A 21924-nucleotide genomic window follows, 5' to 3' on the forward strand; every position below is an offset into this window, starting at 1 on the left:
TGTTGTGTGCTTTCAGGTTGTTTCAGACTTAGGTTGACCCTGAGCAAGGGCCGGGTAAATGACCTTGGAGGGCCATATTTGGCCCCTGGGCCTTAATTTGAGGACCCCTGCTATAGACAGTCTACATATAGCTTAGAAGTAATTTTATATAATATTTTTCACAATTGTTGTGAATTCAGCAAAGTTTGTGTACGCTGAACTGTCTGAAAGCAGAGGTATCACTCTCTCGGGCCTCCCAACTGGGGAATTTCAAAGACGGGCGCATATTGGAGTCTGGAATTCCAGGAAAGGGATACTCAACTTGTCTGAAAAGGGAGGGACTGCGTCTTTCTAATCAGCATAATGTTATGGAAACTCAGTCACGGGGCACAGACTAGCTGCCACAGGAATTTCTAGGGCTGAAGCATATCTTCCATTCTGGCGTGTTGCTCTGATGATCTCTTGGTTATGTGAGTAGGTCTCATGCACAAGTCGTGATTTTGCACTCAGAGCAGATTCATCTCCTCCAAGCTGGCTTCCAAACAGAAGCCACTGCAGTAGAGAGCCATTCTCTGCTGACACCGAATTCTTCCTTCCAGCCAAGAAGGGGATGGGCTGGAGTCTAGTCTCTGCTGTAAAGCAACACAGACAACCAAACCAATGTAATCAAGAGACAATTACCTATTGTGGATGCAAGACAACAACCATCAAAACCATCCCTATCTGAAATCACACTGTTTCCAAATTCTTACAACTCTCGACAGCTAACAAATATCACCACCATATTAAACACATAAGCATCCAGTGGGTGGTGGGGAGCAATCCAGGCATTTGTGCACATGACAAGAGAGGTCAAACCCTTCAAAGAGGATGCTGGTCAGTATGTTAAAAGTACCAGCAATATATACTTCTACTAGCTGTCCCCTGCCACACGTTGAGTCGGAGACAACTGAACGAATGAACAACAACAACTAGCTGTACCCTGCCACACGTTGCTGTGGCCCAGTCTGTTGATCTGGAAAATAAAGTAACGAGAAAGTGTTGGTTTCTAATATATGTAATTTCTTTCTGCTTGTGGGTAAACAGTATTTCTTGCTGTTTCTTTGTAATGTTGATGTGGAGAGTGTCTGGTTTGCCCACCCTGGAACATGCAACATATCATTGTCCTTCTTTAAGGGTCCCTTTCAAATCTATGATACTATATCTCTGTGTGTGTAAATCATATCTATCCATATGGAGCCCCCGGTGGTACAGTGCGTTAAACCCCTGTGCCGGCAGGACTGAAGACCGACAAGTCGCAGGTTCGAATCCGGGGAGAGGCGGATGAGCTCCCTCTATCAGCTCCAGCTCCTCATGCGGGGACACGAGAGAAGCCTCCCAGAAGGATGATAAAAACATCAAATCATCCAGGCGTCCCCTGGGCAACGTCTTTGCAGACAGCCAATTCTCTCAGACCAGAAGCGACTTGCAGTTTCTCAAGTCGCTCCTGACATGACAAAAAAAAATCTATCTATATCTATGGCTGGATGGTTCTTTGTCAGGAGGGCTTTGATTACGTTTTCTTGCCCTGATGAAAGGAGTTGGATTGGATGGCCTTAAGTATTTTATGTTGGTCATGGGGGTTCTGTGTGGGAAGTTTGCCCCGATTCTGTCGTTCATGGGGTTCAGAATGCTCTTTGATTGTAGGTGAACTGTGAATCCCAGTGACTACAACAAATGTCAAGGTCTATTTCCCCCAAACTCCATCTGTGTTCATATTTGGGTGTATTGAGTGCTTCTGCCAAGTTTGGTCCAGAACCATCATTGTTTGAGTCCACAGTGCTCTCTAGATGTAGGTGAACTACAACTCCCAAACTCAAGGTCAATCACCACCAAACTCTTCCAGTATTTTCTGTTGGTCATGGGAGTTCTGTGTGCCAAGTTTGGTTCAATTCCATCGTTGATGGAGTTCAGAATGCTCTTTGATTGTAGGTGAACTATAAATCCCAGCAACTACAACTCCCAAATGACAAAATCATAATTTTTTGAGTGATGGTCACTCCTTGTGTTGTGAAACGTTTTGTTGCCAAATTTGGTGTGATTTCTTTCATTGGTTCTTTTGTTTTTAAGGTACCATTTATGCACAGAGCATTTTTATAAATATAATTAACTGTTGCCAGCTAATAGCAACAACTAGTTAAAAATACGTATGTCATTAAGGAGATTCTACAAATATTTAGCCATACACACATGCACAGCGCTCCTGAAAGGGTCTTGGGTAGCGATTGGGAAATTGTGCTTTAAAATTACAACTTGTGGAATCAAAATAGGAAATTTCCCAAGCTTTTCTCTTGAGTAATGTGCTTTCTCCAGCACATCATTTTCCGTCTTGAACCCACCGAATGCAGCTCCTGAAGGAGGAGGAATCACGTGTATTTAAAGCTACGCTATCTGTACCTCCCACTCCAATTGCTGTGTTCAACACTGGGAGGAGTAGAGAAGGTGGTAGTCACAGCCAAGCCGCACTGTGTCTTGCAGCTGAGAGACTGTGGAAGTTGCAGCACGTAACGCCATCAACAGAGAGACATCTTGCAATATCTCAGTGATATAGTTGTGGCTCCAGCCTGGCTCTAAGCCCCATTCTCAACCTCTTACTCTATGAAATATCGCTGCAGTTTTCACCTCGCTAGTTGCCTCCCCAGAGGTCTAAATCTATATAAATAAAAATGTAATGTTAGCTTGTGGGATTAACATAACTCAAAAACCATTGGGCGAATTGCCGCCAAATTTGGACACAATACACCTACTAACCCAAGGAGTGACCATCACTTTTAAAATGTATTTTGTCATTTGGGAGTTGTAGCTGCTGGGATTTATAATTCTGAACCCCACCGATGATGGAATTGAACCAAACTTGGAACATAGGACTCCCATCACCAACAGAAAATTCTGGAAGGGTTTGGTGGGTACTGGACTTGAGTTTGGGAGTTGTAGTTCACCTATATCCAGAGAACACTATGGACTCAAACAATGATGGATCTGGACCAAACTTGGCACAAATATTCCATATGCCAAAATGTGAATACAGATGGTATGTGGGGGATAAAGTCATTGACATTTGAGAGTTGTATTTACTGGGATTTATAGTTCACCTACAATCAAAGAGCATTCTGAACCTCACCAACGATAGAATTGGGCCAAACCCCCCACACAGAACACCCATGACCAACAGAAAATACTGTGTTTTCTGGTGGTCTTTGGTGACCCTTCTGACAACCCCTCATGAACGATAGAATTGGGCCAAACCCCCCCACACAGAATACCCACGACCAAGAGATAATACTATGTTTTCTGGTGGTCTTTGGTGACCCTTCTGACAATCCCTCATGACCCCCCCCCCCCCGGTGTCCTGACCCACAGGTTGAGAAATGCTGCCATCCAGTCCAACTCCCTTCACCAGGGCAAGAAAACATAATAAAAGCCCTCCTGACAAAAAGTCATCCAGCCATAGATATAGATAGATATGATTCACATACACACATATGTATGTATATGACACATATAGTATCCTAGATTTGAAAGGGACCCCTAAAAAAGGACAATTATATGTTGCATGTTCCAGAGTAGGCAAACCAGACAATCTCCACATCAACACTGACAAAGAAACAACAAGAAGTACAGTTTACCCACAAGCATAAAGACATTACATGTATTAGAAACTAAACACTTTCTCATTACTTTATTTTCCAGATCACCAGACTGGGCCACAGCTACACCTGGCAGGGGATGGCTAGTGCACCTAATAACAAATCAAACTTACAAACAAGAAAACACATTATTATAAAGCACAGAGCTGCAAAACTACCAGCGATAATCTTAAATGAAGGATGCCTAAAATGAGCTACAAGTCACACCTTTTTGGAGGAGAAGTGGTTAAAAGGCAGGCTGAATCTGAGAGGGAAAGGTCACATTGAGAGGTACTATTACCAAGAAGGCCCCGCCCATTGTATGAACCACATGGTTTTGAGATAAAGAACCCGGAAGCACAAAGGGAAGCACATGTGGTAGGAGGCCAACCTGAAAAGCCAAACCCATCACGTTCCATGTATTCACTTGCCTCACCTTCAGATACATAAAAATGGATCATGTCTCAGTTGCTCTCACGCCAACAACACCACAGGAGTCCCGGCAGTCACAGGTCCACCAGCTTCCACCCAGCCCAACTCCAGCTCTGTTCCGACTGACAATTCGCTTTGCTGTGCTCAGCCACAACCTGGACTCTAGTGAACTCTGACCCTTATTGCCACATCATCCTCTGAAGCCAGTAGTTACACAACCACGAACACATGCACACACAGAGGTGGGCCCCACTCTCCCTTCATGACAAACAGATTGTCAAATTCCTGCAAGGCAAGTGGGGGAGGAGGGAGAACAACTATGCCCTTCTCAGTTTCTAGTCCAGTTGGGAACAAAACCATTGCTCCTTGTGCATGTCATGAGGGTTGGGTGACCAGGTTCACAAGTCCATATATGCAAGGAATCCAGCACTGGGAAAATAAATTAGTTTTTTCACTCAGGTAGCTATGCTGGAACTTTAAAAATGCACGATGCTTTAAGGCAGTGGTTCTCAACGTTCCTAATGCCGCGACCCCTTCATACAATTCCTCATGTTGTGGTGACCCCTAGCTATTCAATTATTTTCATTGCTACTTCATAATTGTAATTTTGCTACTGTTATGAATGGTTATGTAAATATCTGATATGTAGGATGTATTCTCATTCACTGGACCAAATTTGGCAAAAATACCCAATATGCCCAAATTCGAATACTGGTGGAGTTGGGATGAGAGGATTGATTTTGTCATTTGGGAGTTGTAGTTGCTGGGATGTATAGTTCACCTACAATCAAAGAGCATTCTGAACTCCACCAATGATGGAACTGACCCAAACTTGGCACACACAACGCCCATGACTAGCAAAAAATAATGAAAGAGGTAGGTGAGCATTGGCCTTGAGCTTGGGAGTTGTAGTTCTTCTATAGTTTGCCTACATCCAGAGAGCACTGTGGACTCAAACAATGATGGATCTGGATCAAACTTGGCACCAATATTCAATATGCCCAAATGTGAACACTGGTGAAGTTCGGGGAAAATAGACCTTGACATTTGAGAGTTGCAGTTGCTGGGATATATAGTTCACCTACTACCAAAGAGCATTAGGAAGCCCACCAACGATAAAATTGGGCCAGACTTCCCACACATAACTCCCATGACGAGCAGAAAATACTGTGTATCCTGATGGGTCTTTGGCGACCCCTCCGACACCCCCTCTTTGGCGACCCCCAGGTTGAGAAACACTGCTTTAATCACCAAATGGCCTAGAGAAGGAGTGTCTTTTCAAGCCCATCTTGGCTTTAAGTCACTATACTTAACAGGAATTTAATTTGTGCCAGAGCTAATCCTTGGAACCTATCCCTATAACCTGGAAAAGTTACTTTTTTGTGCTGCAACTTCTGGAGTTCCCCAACAAGCATAGCCAGCAAGCAATGCTTGCTAGAGGACACTGAGAGTTAAGAATCTTCCCACTCTCCACTCTCCACAAAGGACCTTTTCGGTGGTGGCCCCCCGACTCTGGAACTCACTTCTCAAGGACATCAGACATGCCCCAACGCTGGCAGTCTTTAGGAGGAGCCTGAAAACGTAGTTGTTCCAGTGTGCCTTCCCAGAATAAGGAAAACTCTTAGCAATATGTCCTCAAATGCACTTTGATTTAGGAATGCCTGCGGGCCCTCATCTTTCTTTGAAAACCCTATCCTAGTTAATACCAAACCTTGTTCATGCCCGGCATTATTTTTAAATATTTAAATTATTACATTTGGCCCAGCCATAGGTTTTTAAATGCTTTTTAAATGCTTGTATGTTATTGTTATTGTTTATTTTTGTTTATGAGATTTATTTTACTGTTTTGTACTGATTATTTTGTTATTGCCTTCGTTTTATTGATGTACTGCAGCCTTGGCCTCATGTAAGCCGCACCGAGTCCCTTAGGGAGATGGTAGCAGGGTACAAATAAAGTTATTATTATTATTATTATTATTATTATTATTATTATTATTAAAGTTTTCCCCAACTATGGCTCCACAATACATACAGCATTAATAAGGGCTAAGAATGTGAGCAAGATGCCATCCCTTCGTCACTAACTAAACAAAATCAACATGCTCATATTTAGGATTAATTTAGGAGCTTGGTTTCTGTCACAGATGAATTAGTTTCTTGGCAGGGTAATATAGGATACGGCCTTATGCCACAAGCTGATCTGTGATATATCTATTTAACATGATGCCATATATTCCGACTAGCATTAGCTCTTCAACATCTCTGAAGTTTTTCGCACAGCTGTCAGATGAAATCTTTTTCAATGGGAGATGCCAGATCCTCATAACATGCACAACATGTGTTGCGCTAAGGTCCTTAAACATCCACACTCCCTTTTTAGAATACCCAATTCATCTTAATAATATCAACAGACTGAATGAATTTCAAAAGCGTTGATCCTTGTCCTAGAACCATCTAGAAAGAGGCTTGACTCCCTAAACTCACTTATTGGATGATGAATACAGTAATCCCTAAGGTTTCTGACTCTTGGGGGGGGGGGTGGTGCTCATCTCCATTTCTAAGCCGAAGAGCCGGCGTTGTCCGTAGACGCCTCTAAGGTCATGTGGAGAGCAGGCTGCACGGAGCGCCATTACCTTCCCACAGAAATTGTACCTATTGATCTACTCACATTTGCATGTTTTCAAACTGCTAGGTTGGCAGAAGCTGGGGCTAACAGCAGGAGCTCACCCCACTCCCCTGATTTGAACTGCCAACCTTTTGGTCAGCAAGTTCAGCAGAACAGCGGTTTAACTCTGCACTTGCGCCACCATGGGGCCCTACAGTAATCCCTAGCAGATTTTATTTGAGGACATATCTCACTGACACTGCTAGGTTGGCAGAAGCTGGAGCTAACAATAGGAGCTCACACCACTCTCCGGATTCGAACCGGTGATCTTTCAGTTATCAAGTTCAGCAGCACAGCAGTTTAACCCACTGTGTCACCGGGGGCTCCACAGGGATAATAATAATAATAATAATAATAATAATAATAATAATAATAACACTTTATTTGTACCCCGCTACCATCTCCCCATGGGACTCGGTGCAGCTTACGTGAGGCCAAGCCCAAACACAATACAAGCAATAATAACAACAATACAAGCAAATAAAATAAAAAATAGACAATAAAATATACAACATTATCAATAAGACAACACGCAATTAAAAACAGTGGGATGGCCAAATGTAGAGATTAAAATTGGAAATAATGCTGGGACATGGCCGAAAAGGTAAATGGAGTTTGTGGAAGGGTATACAAGCAGAACTAAAAAATGTAAAGTGCTTTGGAGGACAAAGTGCAATGGGATCATTATTCCGGAAAGGCACACTGGAACAGCCACGTCTTCAAGCTCCTCCTGAAGACTGCCAAAGTTGGGGCCTGTCTGATGTCTTTAGGGAGGGAGTTCCAGAGTCGAGGGGCCACCACCGAAAAGGCCCTCTCTCTCGTACCCACCAATCGCGCCTGCGAAGCTGGTGGGATCGAGAGCAGGGCCTCCCCGGATGATCGAAGGGATTGTGTGGGTTCGTATACAGATATGGGATATCCCTGTGGAGCTTACTTCTGAGTAGACTTCAGACTTACTTCTGAGTAGACTACATTGCATCCCACCAAAGAGCAAGCCCGGGATTGAAGGAATGTATGCACCTCCTCTTAAATGTTAAAATGGCTGAGTCACATGTCCTGCAGCATGGTCATGTGAACTAAATATATCAGCATTTTTACATGATAGCACCCAATTCCCGGGTTCTTGGGCAACTACAATATGTGGGAAAATTTCCCAGACTCACACAAAAAACACAAGAAAAATAAAGGTAGAGATCGGACCTAGGAAAGGCAGAGAAACGAGGCATGAGAGGCATAAACTAACCAGGAAAAAGAAGAGCTTCTCAGCAATGGAACGTAATACAGTCCCACCCAGAAGGAATCAACCCCCCAGTTTCTTACCGTTTTACGCTCTCGCTTTGGCGGGATTGGTGGTTGCTGATTCATCATGACCTGGGCAGCTGGGAACTGTTGCACACTCTGGGCAGGGTAATAGGCACCAGCTGTGGAAGAATAGGCAAAGTTAAGATACTGGGTCCCAGAATCCCAAAGGAAGGAGATGCCTGTGCCATGTCTAGGAACTCTAGCATCTCACAAGCTGGAACAATGAGCCTAGGAGAAGAGCCATTAAAGAGTACAGACAAATACCTTATCCAGTGTCCCCTTGGCTAGCATCAGGTAAACAATGTCCGAGGCCCCTTATGCTCCACAAACACACGGCACACGAACGCACATACACACTCTCGGCCGGTGCAGCAGGAACTCCGAAGCACGAAGGAGGCCCAAGGGTGACACGTTTGCCTCTAGCACTAGCTGGGTATGTATGTCGAAAACCAGACCAACGAGTTCACACAAGCAGCACCTCAACATTCCTACTTGCTGAGAGTGAGCGTACCTGAGCCACCCCACTTCCTCACCCGGCACAATCCCCTGTTTTGAGGCTGTGACACCCTGCCCGGCTCAGATCAAAGAACACCAAAGATCCTTAGTTGTGGCTAGCTAAATCTGCAGCCACCCTTGCTTGGAGGGAAGGCAGAGCATTCGAGGCCTGTACTCGGGAATGACATCTGCCAGAATCTCATGTGCCTCCTTCTCAGCTCTTCCTTCAAACTCCTTTTGAGATCGGATACATGAATAGAAGAGAGTTTAACTCTCTTCTGTGAGTACAAGAATAACAAGGGCAAGAATTCAATATAGGAGCAAGCACCCCGCTCTCACAGCAAACCTCCATATCTCCTGGTCATTCTCCCTCCCAACATGGATGGTTCCCAACTTTTTAACTCCATCATGAGATAGTAAGTTAAAATGATTTCCCACCTAGAGTCCTGCAGGACAAGACATACAAGTATAGGGCATTTTGACAGGCATACAAAAAATCAACCATGCCAGAAATCACTACTTCTAGAACTGTGTGCCGGGTTTTAGCACAGCGAGTTAAACTGCCAGCTGCGGAAAATGTTGCCGATTGAAAAGTTGACAGTTCAGGCCCAATTTGGGGTGAGCTCCCAATTGTCAGCCCAGCTTCTGCTCACCTAGCAGTTCGAAAACAGTAATGTGAGTAGATAAATAGGTACAGCTGCGACGGGAAGGTAATGGCGCTCCATGCAGCCATGCTGTCCACATGACCTTGGAGGCATCTATGGACAACACCAGCTCTTTGACTTAGAAATGGAGATGAACACCACCCCACAGAGTCAGACACAACTAGACTTTATGTCAAGGGGAAATATTTACCTTTACTTAGGGATTACTGTATTCATCATCCAATAAGTGAGTTTAGGGAGTCAAGCCTCTTGCTAGATGGTAATAAAAGGCGCCCATTCGGACATGACAGCAATTCAATCGGGAAAGCGTCTAATGACAACAAAGTTCCTCTGCATGGAATATGGAGCAACAGCACCCCTCGTGGTTGGAGTTGAGCACAATCTCCAGATGCCAGAGATGGAAAAAGGTGGAAAACCTTTACCTCTGTTTATGTACTTTGTTAATTTGTATAACATCATGAAATGTTTGCTGTATATGTGTACTGTAATCCAGCCTGAGTCCCCTCAGGGAGAGAGGGCAGAATATAAATAAAGATTATTATTATTGTTATTATTATTATTATTATTATTATTATTATTATTATTATTATTATTATTCTCTCCCTACTGGCCATGCTAGCGATGGCTGATGGTGACTGGGGTCCACCACATCTGGAGATACACAACTTGGCCACTGCTGCTCTACAGTAAACAACTAAAAGAAAGTTTGGTTAGGTTTGTAGCCACTAGAACTCTGTGGTACCTCATGATTCAAGCCTGAAAGGATATGTCTAACTTCCAATAAACAACACCATCATCCCACATCCTGCCAACCACACACCGATGACTTATCCTAGACCTAAACTAAATTGTCATCAGTTTTCACAACCAACAGCCTGCTACATTAAGACCTTGCTGGACTGGGCCAAAAAGAACTTGGAAAATCCTTCAAAATCCCTTTACCAGCACAGCTAGTAACTGAGGAGGCGGATGTGGTAATTGTAGTCCCAGAAAATAACATTTCCAAGCTCCAAGGAGGGCAAGAAGAAAAAAGTATTCCCCTGGTAGTGTCTTAACACACTGGTATTCAGTGACACAGTGCATGTAAACATGAAAGTCAGATGACCACTGTCACCATCAACCATGGATAAAAAAATCAGTTCATAATTTTTAGCTAATTTTTTAAGACAACTATATCAGTAGTGCCACCATAATCTGTAGCAGCAAATTCCATACGCTAACCATGCATTGTGCAAAGAAGGATATTCATTTGTCTGCCTGAAACCTAATGATAAGTAGACTAGCCCAGAAGATGTGGGATATCAACTGTGGCCATACAACTACCATGTAAATAAGGCATCCAGGGAATTCCCAAAATTCATCTCGCACATAACTAACTAGCAAGGGTGAGCAAAAATATATATAAAATCAACCTTAAGTCTGGTAGATCACTTGAAGAGAAGTGCAAAGGAAGACAGATCCAAGACCAATACACGTTAGCAGCACAATGTTTGAAAGTGGGTGGGCACAGTGGCTCTTGAGGTTGGTTTTGGATGACAATGCCCATATTTTCTCACTATTAACTACACTGGCTAAAGACGATGGACGCTGCAGGCCCAAACATCAGGAAGGCACTGGTTTGGAGAAATTTATAGTATCTGTTCCCCAGCTTTCTGCTGCCCTGGCAGGGGCTAACAACCTGATTAACAACAAACAATTGGGGAGATGGTGGTGGGGTATAAATAAAGTTTATTATTAAAGTATTATAAACAAAATGCTCCATTTGTGACTGTGTTACAACAGAAACCAGCCATAAAGCAATTTAGCTCTGAGTGGGGTGGTTTTCTAAAGAGAACAGAAATAGCAGAGCTGCCACAGCTCTGTCTCCTGTAGACATGGCTGCCTGCTGGGCTGAGTTGAACCAGATACTGTCAGCTCACTGCCAGATATTGAAACCTGGGAAGAGAAGATATGGGAAAGAAAAACAGTGAAGGTCTAAGGAGCACAGCATGCTTTCAGATCCTCCAAGTCGAGGCAGAACAGACCAGATCAGCTGCTGGATCCAAGGAAGCCCAACGTAAGCCACCTGGGGATCCTGAAGCAAGGAAAGAGAACAAATGCCCCTCCAGGTTTCATTGTACTGCATTTCCCATTAGCCCTAGCCAACATAGCTGATGGTGACGGATGAATGAAGATGCATATCCCTTCTCTAAAGAAAGCCAGGGACGTGAGCCAGGATAAACAAAAGCCTGTGCAGTCGAGACAGGCCACTGCCAGCCCTACTGTGGGCCTCTCTCCCCAGTGAGGAGGTTTGCCGCCCCTTAATGCCACCAGCTCTGCAGATGGTTCTAAGCTCTCGCAATCCGACATGTGCCCAACTTTAGATCTTGGAAAAGGCAAAAGAAATGAAAGAGAAGCTGCTGCACAGACTGGTCTAACCCGTTCTCAGCACATGGCGGCAGCACACTGACTGTGCTTAGTCATCTGGCCTAATAAACTTTATGGGTGGGGTGTGCAGAGCAGCACCTTCACAGGCCGACAGCCTCCCAAGGCGGTGGCAACAGCAGCAGCAGCGGCCGAAACAGGCAAGATAGCCATGACGCAGGCTGCCTTCTTCATGGGCTGCAGTCATCACGGAAAAGTGACGTTGCTGCAGCTTGCGTCCTGGGGGACCTTTGGGAGCTGGGCCATGCGGAAGAAGCGAGGGCCGTCACGCTCACAGCCCTGGGTCAAGGGAGAAACTGGAAACAGCTGAACCGCTTCCTGCCAGGCACCATTTTCAAGTCCTGAACTTATTGGCCTCCCCAACTCTTTCTCCTTTTCCATCTTTGAGCCTCCCTCCCTCCCCCTGGCAAAAATTACAGACCCAACCTGCGCATCACCCATTGGGAGATCACCCACTGAATGCACCTACCTTTCTGAAAACAAGGTGTGGTCGGATGTGCCTTATTTTTTGTTTTGCCCCCTCCGCAGCAGCAAAGAAACTATGACATGCAGGACCGGGGTGGGATGGAGGCCTGAGCTCACATTTCTGAGTCTGCAGGAGCCGTCTGGGACAGGTCCAGGCTAAATATAGCCCCGGCCCTCAGTGAGCATGTCAGCACCATGGGGAGGGGGCAGGGAGAGGAGGACCAAAAGCTCCGGCTGCTCAGACACCAAGGACCTCGGGAGAAACATTAAATCTGGGGCAACTGTGAAGCAAGCACGAAGTCCAAGAGTGATAAATATGGTTTGGGTACATTAAGAAAGATGCAATCACCAATTCAAGGCTGCATCTATAGAAGCACAGTGTATAAATTGAGGGAAGCAATAGACTCATTCTTTTCTGCTTTGGACAAACCTCACCTGGAACACTGTGTCTGATGCTGGGCACTGTAATTCAAAAGGGAATGCGTCCAGAGAAGGACGACCCAAATGGTCAAAGATCTTATAAGCCAAGCCTTATACGGAGCAACTTAAGGAGCTACTGTAGGTGTGTTTAGCTTGGAGAAAAGAAGAATGTGATGGAACATGATAGCCATGTTTAAATATTTGAAATGTGCCTTCCCTGAATAAAGTAAACAATCCCCTGCAAAATACCCTGAGAAGCACTTTAATTACTCGTTGGGTTGCTCTCCACTAGAATCATAGAATCGAAGAGTTGGAAGAGACCTCATGGGCCATCCAGTCCAACTCCCTGCCAAGAAGCAGGAATATAGCATTCAAAGCACCCCTGACAGATGGCCACCCAGCCTCTGTTTAAAAGCTTCGAAAGAAGGAGCCTCCACCACACTCCGGGGCAGAGAGTTCCACTGCTGAACGGCTCTCACAGTCAGGAAGTTCTTCCTCATGTTCAGATGGAATCTCCTCTCTTGTAGTTTGAAGCCATTGTTCCGTGTCCTAGTCTCCAGGGAAGCAGAAAACAAGCTTGCTCCCTCCTCCCTGTGGCTTCCTCTCATATATTTATACATGGCTATCATATCTCCTCTCAGCCTTCTCTTCTTCAGGCTAATCATGCCCAGCTCCTTAAGCCGCTCCTCATAGGGCTTATTCTCCAGACCCTTGATCATTTTAGTCGCCCTCCTCTGGACACATTCCAGCTTGTCAATATCTCTCTTGAATTGTGGTGCCCAGAACTGGACACAATATTCCAGGTGTGGTCTAACCAAAGCAGAATAGAGGGGTAGCATGACTACACTGTTGGTTCAAAACCCTCCTACTAGATACAACCTCTGCTCATGTCCAGCATTTATTTTTAAAGTTTTAGCTATTACATCTGGCCAGGCCATAGGTTTTAAAATTTTTGTGTGCTATTGTCTATGTTATACTAATTGTATTGTTTATTTTACCGCTTGTTGTTTTTATTGATGTGTTGTTGGGCTTGGCCTCATGTAAGCCACTCTGAGTCCCTTGGGGAGATGGTGGCAGGGTATAAATAAAGTTTTATTATTATTTTATTATTAAATGATGTTTTCGGCTACTCTGGAGACTAGGGCATTGAGCAATGGGTTCAAATTGCAAGAAAAGAAATTGCAGATAATCATTAGGAAGCACTTTGAGGGTTTTTTTTTTTTTTTTGTCATGTCAGGAGCGACTTGAGAAACTGCAAGTCACCTCTGGTGTGAGAGAATTGCCGTCTGAAGGACGTTGCCCAGGGGATGCCCAGATGATTTGATGTTTTTATCATCCTTGTGGGAGGCTTCTCTCATGTCCCCGCATGAGGAGCTGGAGCTGATAGAGGGTGTTCATCCGCCTCTCCCCGGATTTGAACCTGCAACCTGTCGGTCTTCAGTCCTTCCGGCACAGGAGTTTTACCCACTGCACCACCGGGGGCTCCGAGGGTAAGAACTGTTTTGACAGTGAAATATGCTGCATAGGAGTGTGCTGGAGTCTCATTCTCTGGAGGTTTCTAAGCAGAGGCTGGCTGGCCATCTTTAAGGAGTGTTTTGGTAGTGTTTTCCTTTATGGCACGAAGTTGGGTTGGATTGGACAGCCTTTGTGTCTCTTCCAGGTCTGTGATTCTCTGTGAAGGTTCACATCCAGTCACCGACCTACCCACAAATACGTAATGGGTATTGAAACATCTACTAAAGGCTACCTAAAGGGTAAACAGGGCAAGGGCTGCAAGTAAAGATACTGTTGGCTTCTTTGCTGCTTTTTTTTCTTCGTGTCATAGAATCACAGAGTTGGAAGAGACCTCGTGGGCCATCCAGTCCAACCCCATTCTGCCAAGAAGCAGGAATATAGCATTCAAAGCACCCCTGACAGATGGCCATCCAGACTCTGTTTAAAAGCCTCCAAAGAAGGAGCTTCCGCCACACTCCGGGGCAGCGAGTTCCACTGCTGAACGGCTCTCAGTCAGGAAGTTCTTCCTCATGTTCAGATGGAATCTCCTTTCTTGTAGTTTGAAGCCATTGTTCCGCGTCCTAGTCTCCAGGGAAGCAGCAAACAAACTTGCTCCCTCCTCCCTGTGACTTCCTCTCACATATTTATACATGGCTATCATATCTCCTCTCAGCCTTCTCTTCTTCAGGCTAAATGTGCCCAGCTCTTTAAACCGCTCCTCATAGGGCTTGTTCTCCAGACCCTTGATCATTTTAGTTGCCCTCCTCTGGACACATTCCAGCTTCTCAATATCTCTCTTCAATTGTGGTGTCAGGAGTGACTTGAGAAACTGCAAATCGCTTCTGGTGTGAGAGAATTGGCCCTCTGCAAGGACAGTACCCAGGGGACACCCTGATGTTTTACCATTCTGTGGAAGGCTTCTCTCATGTACCCATATGGGAAGCTGGAGCTGACAGACAGGAGCTCGCCCCATCTCATGGGTTCAAACCACCAACCATCAGGTCAGCAGTTCAGCTGGTACAAGGGTTTAACCCATTACGCCACTGCGGCTCCTTCTGTGCTGCTGCAGTAACCCAAAAGCAGGCCAAGGCTAAAGTCTGCACAACAAGTTGCAAGGTAGTTAAATATTAAACTGTCCCTACCATAAGACTGGAGGAGAAAGAAAGGGCCCCCAGGAATGTGGACACAGTTCTTGCTCTCTCTGGCCACACTAAGACCCATCTACACTGTGTTATAATGCAGTTTGAAACTGTATTATATGCTCAGTGTAGACTCATATAATGCCATTCAATGCAATTAAACTGCATCACATGAGCCTGCGGTGTAGACGAGGTCTAAGTCGTGATCCAGAGATCTCCTTTAAGCAAGTCTATCTGGGAGTCTTTTCCTTGGGTAGAAATGTTGAAAATAATACTGAGATTGAATACCAGCTGTGAGAACACTGCACACCGTCTCCACTTGTTTCACTGCAATTTTATGCAGAAAGATGCTTATGATAGACTATTTCCCATGCTTTCTGCCAGGCCACACCTGGGGTAGTCTTTCATTCAATCTGTTTGGAATTTGGGACCAATTCCAGCAATATCTCAAGAGCAATTGTCTTCAATAAGTTTCCAGGATACTACACTTTTTGGACATTAGAAGTAGAAAAACGAAGGCTGTGCACCTTCCAGGAGTCTCTATACAAAAAGCAATCAGTCCAGAATGACAACTATGAAATAAACTAAAGACCCAGAGTGAATCTGGGAGGTTGTTGCCTAAGGCAGTGTTCTCCAGGCTGGTATTCCCTGGACACCTTGGACTACAAACTCCATTTGGGCATATGGGAGTTTGTAGTCCAAGGTGTCCAGGGAATACCAACCTGGAGAACACAACCTTGGGCAACCTCCTAACCTCCTGATATTCAACTATCAGGCATTATGGAATATACAATCCAATATAAGGAATGCCAAGTGCAATCAAATCTATTTTATTTATCTCTGCTCCTCGATGAATTAAATATAATGCAAACCCTTTATCTGCATGAGATATGTTTCTGAACTTACTCTGGAAAGAAGACACCATGAATAATAGAAACCCTATTGAAGGAAATGACTTCTGCTGGAGGACCTAGAAATTTTTTACCTCTACCAAAAGTACACCATAGAATCATCTGGAGAACCTATAAACATCCTCGAGAGAATGCATTTTGTCAGACACAGTGGTGAAACCACAGCTACTGGTCCGACGGGTATGGGGGTCACACTGTACCTCCTAGAAATTTCTAGGTGACAGATGAGCTGTTTACCCAACAATCTTAGTTAGCAATCAATAGTAAGGAATGCTATGACCTCCACTTCTGGAAGGCTCCACTTTCACCACGAGGGCCCAAAAACGTTTCCCAGGAAAGCAGTTTTGAGCTTATTACTTCTCGTATAGTTTCAGGATCCAGGTGTGAGCTCAAATGACTGATCAGAAACCAACAAACGACATCCAGAAGCCTATATGCAGAAAATTATGCTACAGAAAATGACCAAGTTGGTGATTTTAATACGGGGAACAGGGTGAGCTCCCACTGTTAGCCCCAGCTTCTGCCAACCTAGCAGTTCGAAAACATATAAATGTATGTAGATCAATAGGTACCACTCCGACGGGAAGGTAATGCAGTCATGCTAGCCACACGACCTTGGAGGTGTCTACAGACAACACTGGCTCTTTAGTCCGGTTTACCTGTCCGAATGCATCTCTTCCTATGAACCATCTAGGTGTTTAAGATCTTCCAGAGAGGCCCTGCTCTCGGTCCCGCCTTCTTCGCAGATCCAGTTGGCAGGAACGAGAGACAGGGCCTTCTCAGCGGTGGCCCCTCGGCTATGGAACACCCTCCCTAGGGACATTAGATTGGCCCCCTCCCTCCTGACATTTCAAAAGAGAGTTAAAACCTGGCTATTCGAGCAGGCATTTGCAGATGCAGTAGAACTGACTGATTTAGATTCTTGGAATGACAGGACGATCCGAAGGAAAATGATTTTAACTATGAGATGCTGAGATTTGTATTTATGTTTTGATTGTTTATTGTTTTAAATGGTTATTTCATATGGAATTGTTTTGAATATATTTTTTATCTTGTAGGGCATTGCCAAATGTAAACCGCCTCGAGTCGCCTTCGGGCTGAGAGGGGTGGCATACAAATAAAGTAAATAAATAAATAATTTGGCTTAGAAATGGAGATGAACGCCACACCGCAGAGTCGGGCACGACTAGACTTAGTGTCAAGGGGGAACCTTTACTTTACCTAATGGCACAGAGATCTTATAATACAGAGGAACATTCAGCCATAAGAGGTCCCACCTGCCACTTGAAGAGATGCAACCCAAACCCAGTTCTCTGTCAGCTCAGGGAAAGCTAAGACTCAACTTACAGTGTTCCCTCGTATCCCTGGATTCTGCATCCAGACTCAATCATCCATGCCTTGGAAATGTTAAAAAAACATTCCCCAAAGCAAACCTTTTATATAAGGGAAAACATTTTACCACAACATTGTATGTAGGACTTGAATTTTGGTATCCACTGGGTTGTCCGAAACCAAATCCCAGTGGGTAGAGTAAGGGCCCACTTGTACATTATCCTATTGCCATTCTTTCACCCTATGCAGATTCCCACATATAAATGCCACTGCAAAGTGGAGGGTTGTACTCTGGAATAAGCATTCAACAGTAAAACCCCAGGCACATAATATCTAACCCAGGGGTCCCCAAACTACGGCCCGCGGGCCACTTCTGGCCCGCCAAGGGCACTTATCCGGCCCGCGGAGGAGGAGCGCCCCCCCACAAAGTGCCCCTCCCTTGGCTGACTCACACTATCCGTCAGGCCCGATGAGCAGCGTGAGCCAGCCAAGGGCAGCTGCTCCGCGTGGCCTACTCGCACGTAAAGTACCTCGCAAGGTGCTTTACGCACGAGTAGGCCGCGCAGGGCTGCTCCTCTCTTGGCAGGCTCATGCTATCCATCAGGCTGATGGGCAGCGTGAGCCAGCCAAGGGCAGCTGCTCCGCCGTGCAGGGGTGCTCCTCCCTTGGCAGGCTGATGCTGCCCATCAGGCCCGATGGGCAGCATGAGCCAGCCAAGGGAGGCTGCCCCGGCGCTCCATGCAGTCATGCTGGCCACATGACCTTGGAGGTGTCTACGGACAATGCTGGCTCTTCGACTTAGAAATGCAGGTGAGCACCACACCCCAGAGTCAGACACGACTGGACTTCATGTCAGAGGAAAACCTTTAACTAGGAAAATTGTGGAAGATCCAGGGTGGGAGAAAGAACTCTTATCTGTTGGAGATAGGTATGAATGTTTCAATTGGCCACCTTGATTACCATTTCATAGCTTGACAGTTTTTAGGGAGAATCCTTTGTTGAGAGGTGATTAGCTAGCCCTGACTGTTTCTTGTCTGGAGTTCCCCTGTGTTTGAGTGTTGTTCTTTATTTACAGTTATAATTTTAGAGTTTTTTTAATACTGGTAGCCAGATTTTGTTCAAACTAGAAATAGGAAGATTTCCCATTCTCTGTTCCTGGAATTACTGCCTAAAGAGGGCTAGAAAGAACCCCCTCTAAGGGCCCTTCCACACAGCAAAATAAGATATGTGCAATGTGCACAGGAATTTTTGTATTGATTTTTTTTAAAAAAAAATGCTATAGTCTGGCCCCCCAACAGTCTGAGGGACAGTGAACCGGCCCCCAGTTTAAAAAGTTTGAGGACCCCTGATCTAACCTGTTAGGAGAATATATCTCCCAAATTTCACAGAATCACAGAGTTGGAAGTGGGGTCTTTTAGTACAGAAATCAAAATATGGCAGTCCCAGCTTTGATACAAGATCTCTGGGGAGAGTCCCAACCAGCATGATTTTCTCATGCTGGTGCCTTCCAGATATGTAGGACAACAACTCTTCACATTCCTCAAGCCTTGGTCATGGATGCTGGGCCTGATGGCTGCTAAAGTCCAAAACATATAATTGGTATATGTTGGTTAAGAAATGCTGCTCTAGTTAAGGTGTGCTGACTATTAGCACGAAAGGAGCTTAACTCAGGAAAGGATTGCTTAGAAACACATAATGTTGTTCCATGCGCTCCACCAACTCACTTCCTCTAGAAGGGTGAATAAGTGAGTAAAGGGTTACACAGTTTTTCTGAGCATTCTGTGTGTGTTATCTCAGAAATCTTTACAATGCCTAGTATTTGTATCTGCAACACGCCACTGGCAAGCAGACACCAATACACAGCAGCCTGCTATAGCTCAGTCAGTGAATTTGTCAGATGAGATTTGAACAGGACAACTTGCTGTCTCATTGTGCAAGCGCTGTTAAACTGCAATGCACCGGCTTTCTGCTGAACTCTACTCTACACAAGTAAAATTTTCTTCTGCGTGTGCAGACATGCACAAATATACACATACACAGATCTCATCCTCCTAGATCAGGGGTCCTCAAACTAAGGCCCGGATACGGCCCTACAAGGTCATTTACTCGGCCACACTCAGGGTCAACCTAAGTCTGAAACGACTTGAAAGCACACAACAACAATCCTAACTCATCAGCCAAAAGCAGGCCCACACTTCCCATTGAAAGTTTATATTTGTAAGAATTGTTCTTCATTTTAAGATCATCTGAGGAGAGCCTGCTCATTGTCCCATTGTCACAATTGCGTCTGGCGGGGACAAGGGACAGGGCCTTTTCTGTGGTGGCGCCCCATCTAGGGAACTCCCTCTCGAGTGAAATTAGATCTGCTGCATCCCTCCTGACCTTCCGGAAACAAGTAAAATCCTGGCTATGGGATCAGACCTTTGGAGAATAGGCTGACCTACCGACGTGTTGACTTATTTAGAACTAATGGACTGCCCTTGGATAATGATTTAAATCGGTGACCACTGAGTGCTGTCTGTTTTTATATTGTTCATACGGTTTTATACTGTTTATACTGTTTTATATTGTTATTATTACGTTCCTGTTAATTGTATATTTATGTTTTGATGTGGGCGCCATCGGCTGCCCCTTTGTTAGCCATCCTGAGTCCCTCTGCAGAAGTTGAGAAAGGACGGGATATAAAAGCCCTAAATAAATAAATAATTGTATTGTTTTTAAGTGTGTGTTTTGTTTTGTTTTTTGCACTACAAATAAAATATGTGCAGTGTGCATAGGAATTCATTCATGTTTTTTTTCAAATTATAATCCGGCCCTCCAACAGTTTGAGGGGCTGTGACCTGGCCCTCTGCTTAAAAAGTTTGAGGACCCCTGTCCTAAATGATTCTTCATGAGTCTTTTAATTCTCACCTCACTCTGAAAATTGGATGTGCAAAAAAAAAAACCCCAAAAACACACACACACAACCTTCCCAATATTTTCTGAAAATAACTATTGGTCTATAACACCTTGCATGCCTAGGTAGTTGGGAGTCTTCAAAGAGACAGAATTGGAGGAAGCGAAGAAAATAGTGATCAGAGATTACAAATGAAAAATTAACCTAGGGCCTGAAAAGATGATGCATCTGTTTTCGCCCAGAGAGACTGTGCTGATTTTTAACTAAGCATTACAAACACAAGATGAGATTACTGCATACAAAGAGTTTTGATAGGGTGGGGCACTGGAATTCTTCCTTTTCAGGCCCATCACCATCAATTTCATTTTCCCTTTGTAGTCCAGTGGTTTCCAAACTTTTTTTGACCAGGGACCACCACTTTGACCAGGGACCACTTTCCAACATTAGCACCAAAAGGGTTACAAATCAGTTTTTCATCAACTTTAGATTCAGTTTGGATATTTGGGGTGCTGATTCAGAAAATTGCATTGGATAGACCACATAAGCTTTAGTTTCTGATACAGAACATATGCCATCCAGTAGTCGACATCTGCTCAGTCACAGAAATCCGTATTTAATAATGTAGAGCTGATGTAGCAGTAGTAAACTTTCGTAGTAAAGTAGTAGTAAACTCTCTCCTCCCAACATCCCTCGGCACTACAAGAGGGTTTCGCTCTCATAGCCATCTCGTTTCGACATCACGGTACAGTAATGGTGAGTCTGCAGACTGTATTTTCAGTCTTGCGGACCAGTCTTGGGAACTACTGTTGTAGTCAAACTTATTTTTTCTCCTGCTACAATATAATGTTGTTCTTGCTCTAGATAAGGGGTCCTCAAACTAAGGACCGGGGGCCGGATGCGGCCCTCCAAGGTCATTTACCCGGCCCTCGCACAGAATCAACCTAAGTCTGAAATGACTTGAAACCACACAACAACAACAACCCTACTTCCCATTGAAATACTAATAATTTTATATTTGTTAAAATTGTTTTTAATTTTAATTATTGTATTGTTTTTGCACTACAAATAAGATATGTGCAGTGTGCATAGGAATTCTTTCATATTTTTTTTCAAATTATAATCCGGCCCTCCAACTGTTTAAGGGACTGTGACCTGGCCCTCTGTTTAAAAAGTTTGTGAACCCCTGCTCTAGATGTTCTTTAAATCAGTTTACTTAGTGCTATTTTCACTAATGCAAATCTTAGTTATTCAATTCAAGGCAGAGGCAAGTTACTTTATTCTTTAAGCAAAGCTACTGCCCATAAGTAAATGAAAACAGTGACTGTGCCTCAGACATCGTTTACAGTGTGTCCCAGAGACATATACATACTGGAATGTCTAACAGTAGCTACGATGATTATTAAAAGGATATATAAATACATTTACAGTCATCCCTCCACATTTGTTGGGGTTAAGAGGGAGAGGACCCCCATGAAAGTGACAAACAGCAAACAATCAAATTGCTCGTATCTGAAAGAACATCTCTATGGGGATGTCTAGGCTCTATGGCCAATTTCTGTTGGAATCTGACCAAAGAATTGCATTGGAGGACCCAGAGATTCCTAGGGATTTCTCTAGAATTTTTAGGTTCTCCAGCATGA

General features: G+C 44.5%; 1 protein-coding gene across 7 annotated transcripts in view; it reads right to left on the reverse strand.

The window, feature by feature from the left end:
- EIF4G1 (eukaryotic translation initiation factor 4 gamma 1) overlaps window positions 1-21924 on the reverse strand; it is a 141445-nt gene that overhangs the window by 56488 nt on the left and 63033 nt on the right. For 6 of the 7 annotated variants that reach the window (XM_060767406.2, XM_060767405.2, XM_060767404.2 and 3 more), the window contains one exon: window positions 8062-8162. In XM_060767406.2, coding sequence (XP_060623389.2) covers window positions 8062-8162 — 101 coding nt within the window. Of the gene's footprint in view, window positions 1-8061; window positions 8163-12096; window positions 12120-21924 lie in introns of those variants that run through there. The other variant, XM_060767407.2, reaches the window with a different exon arrangement.

Source organism: Anolis sagrei, chromosome 3 (assembly GCF_037176765.1).
Source record: "Anolis sagrei isolate rAnoSag1 chromosome 3, rAnoSag1.mat, whole genome shotgun sequence".
Taxonomy (NCBI): Eukaryota; Metazoa; Chordata; class Lepidosauria; order Squamata; family Dactyloidae; genus Anolis; species Anolis sagrei.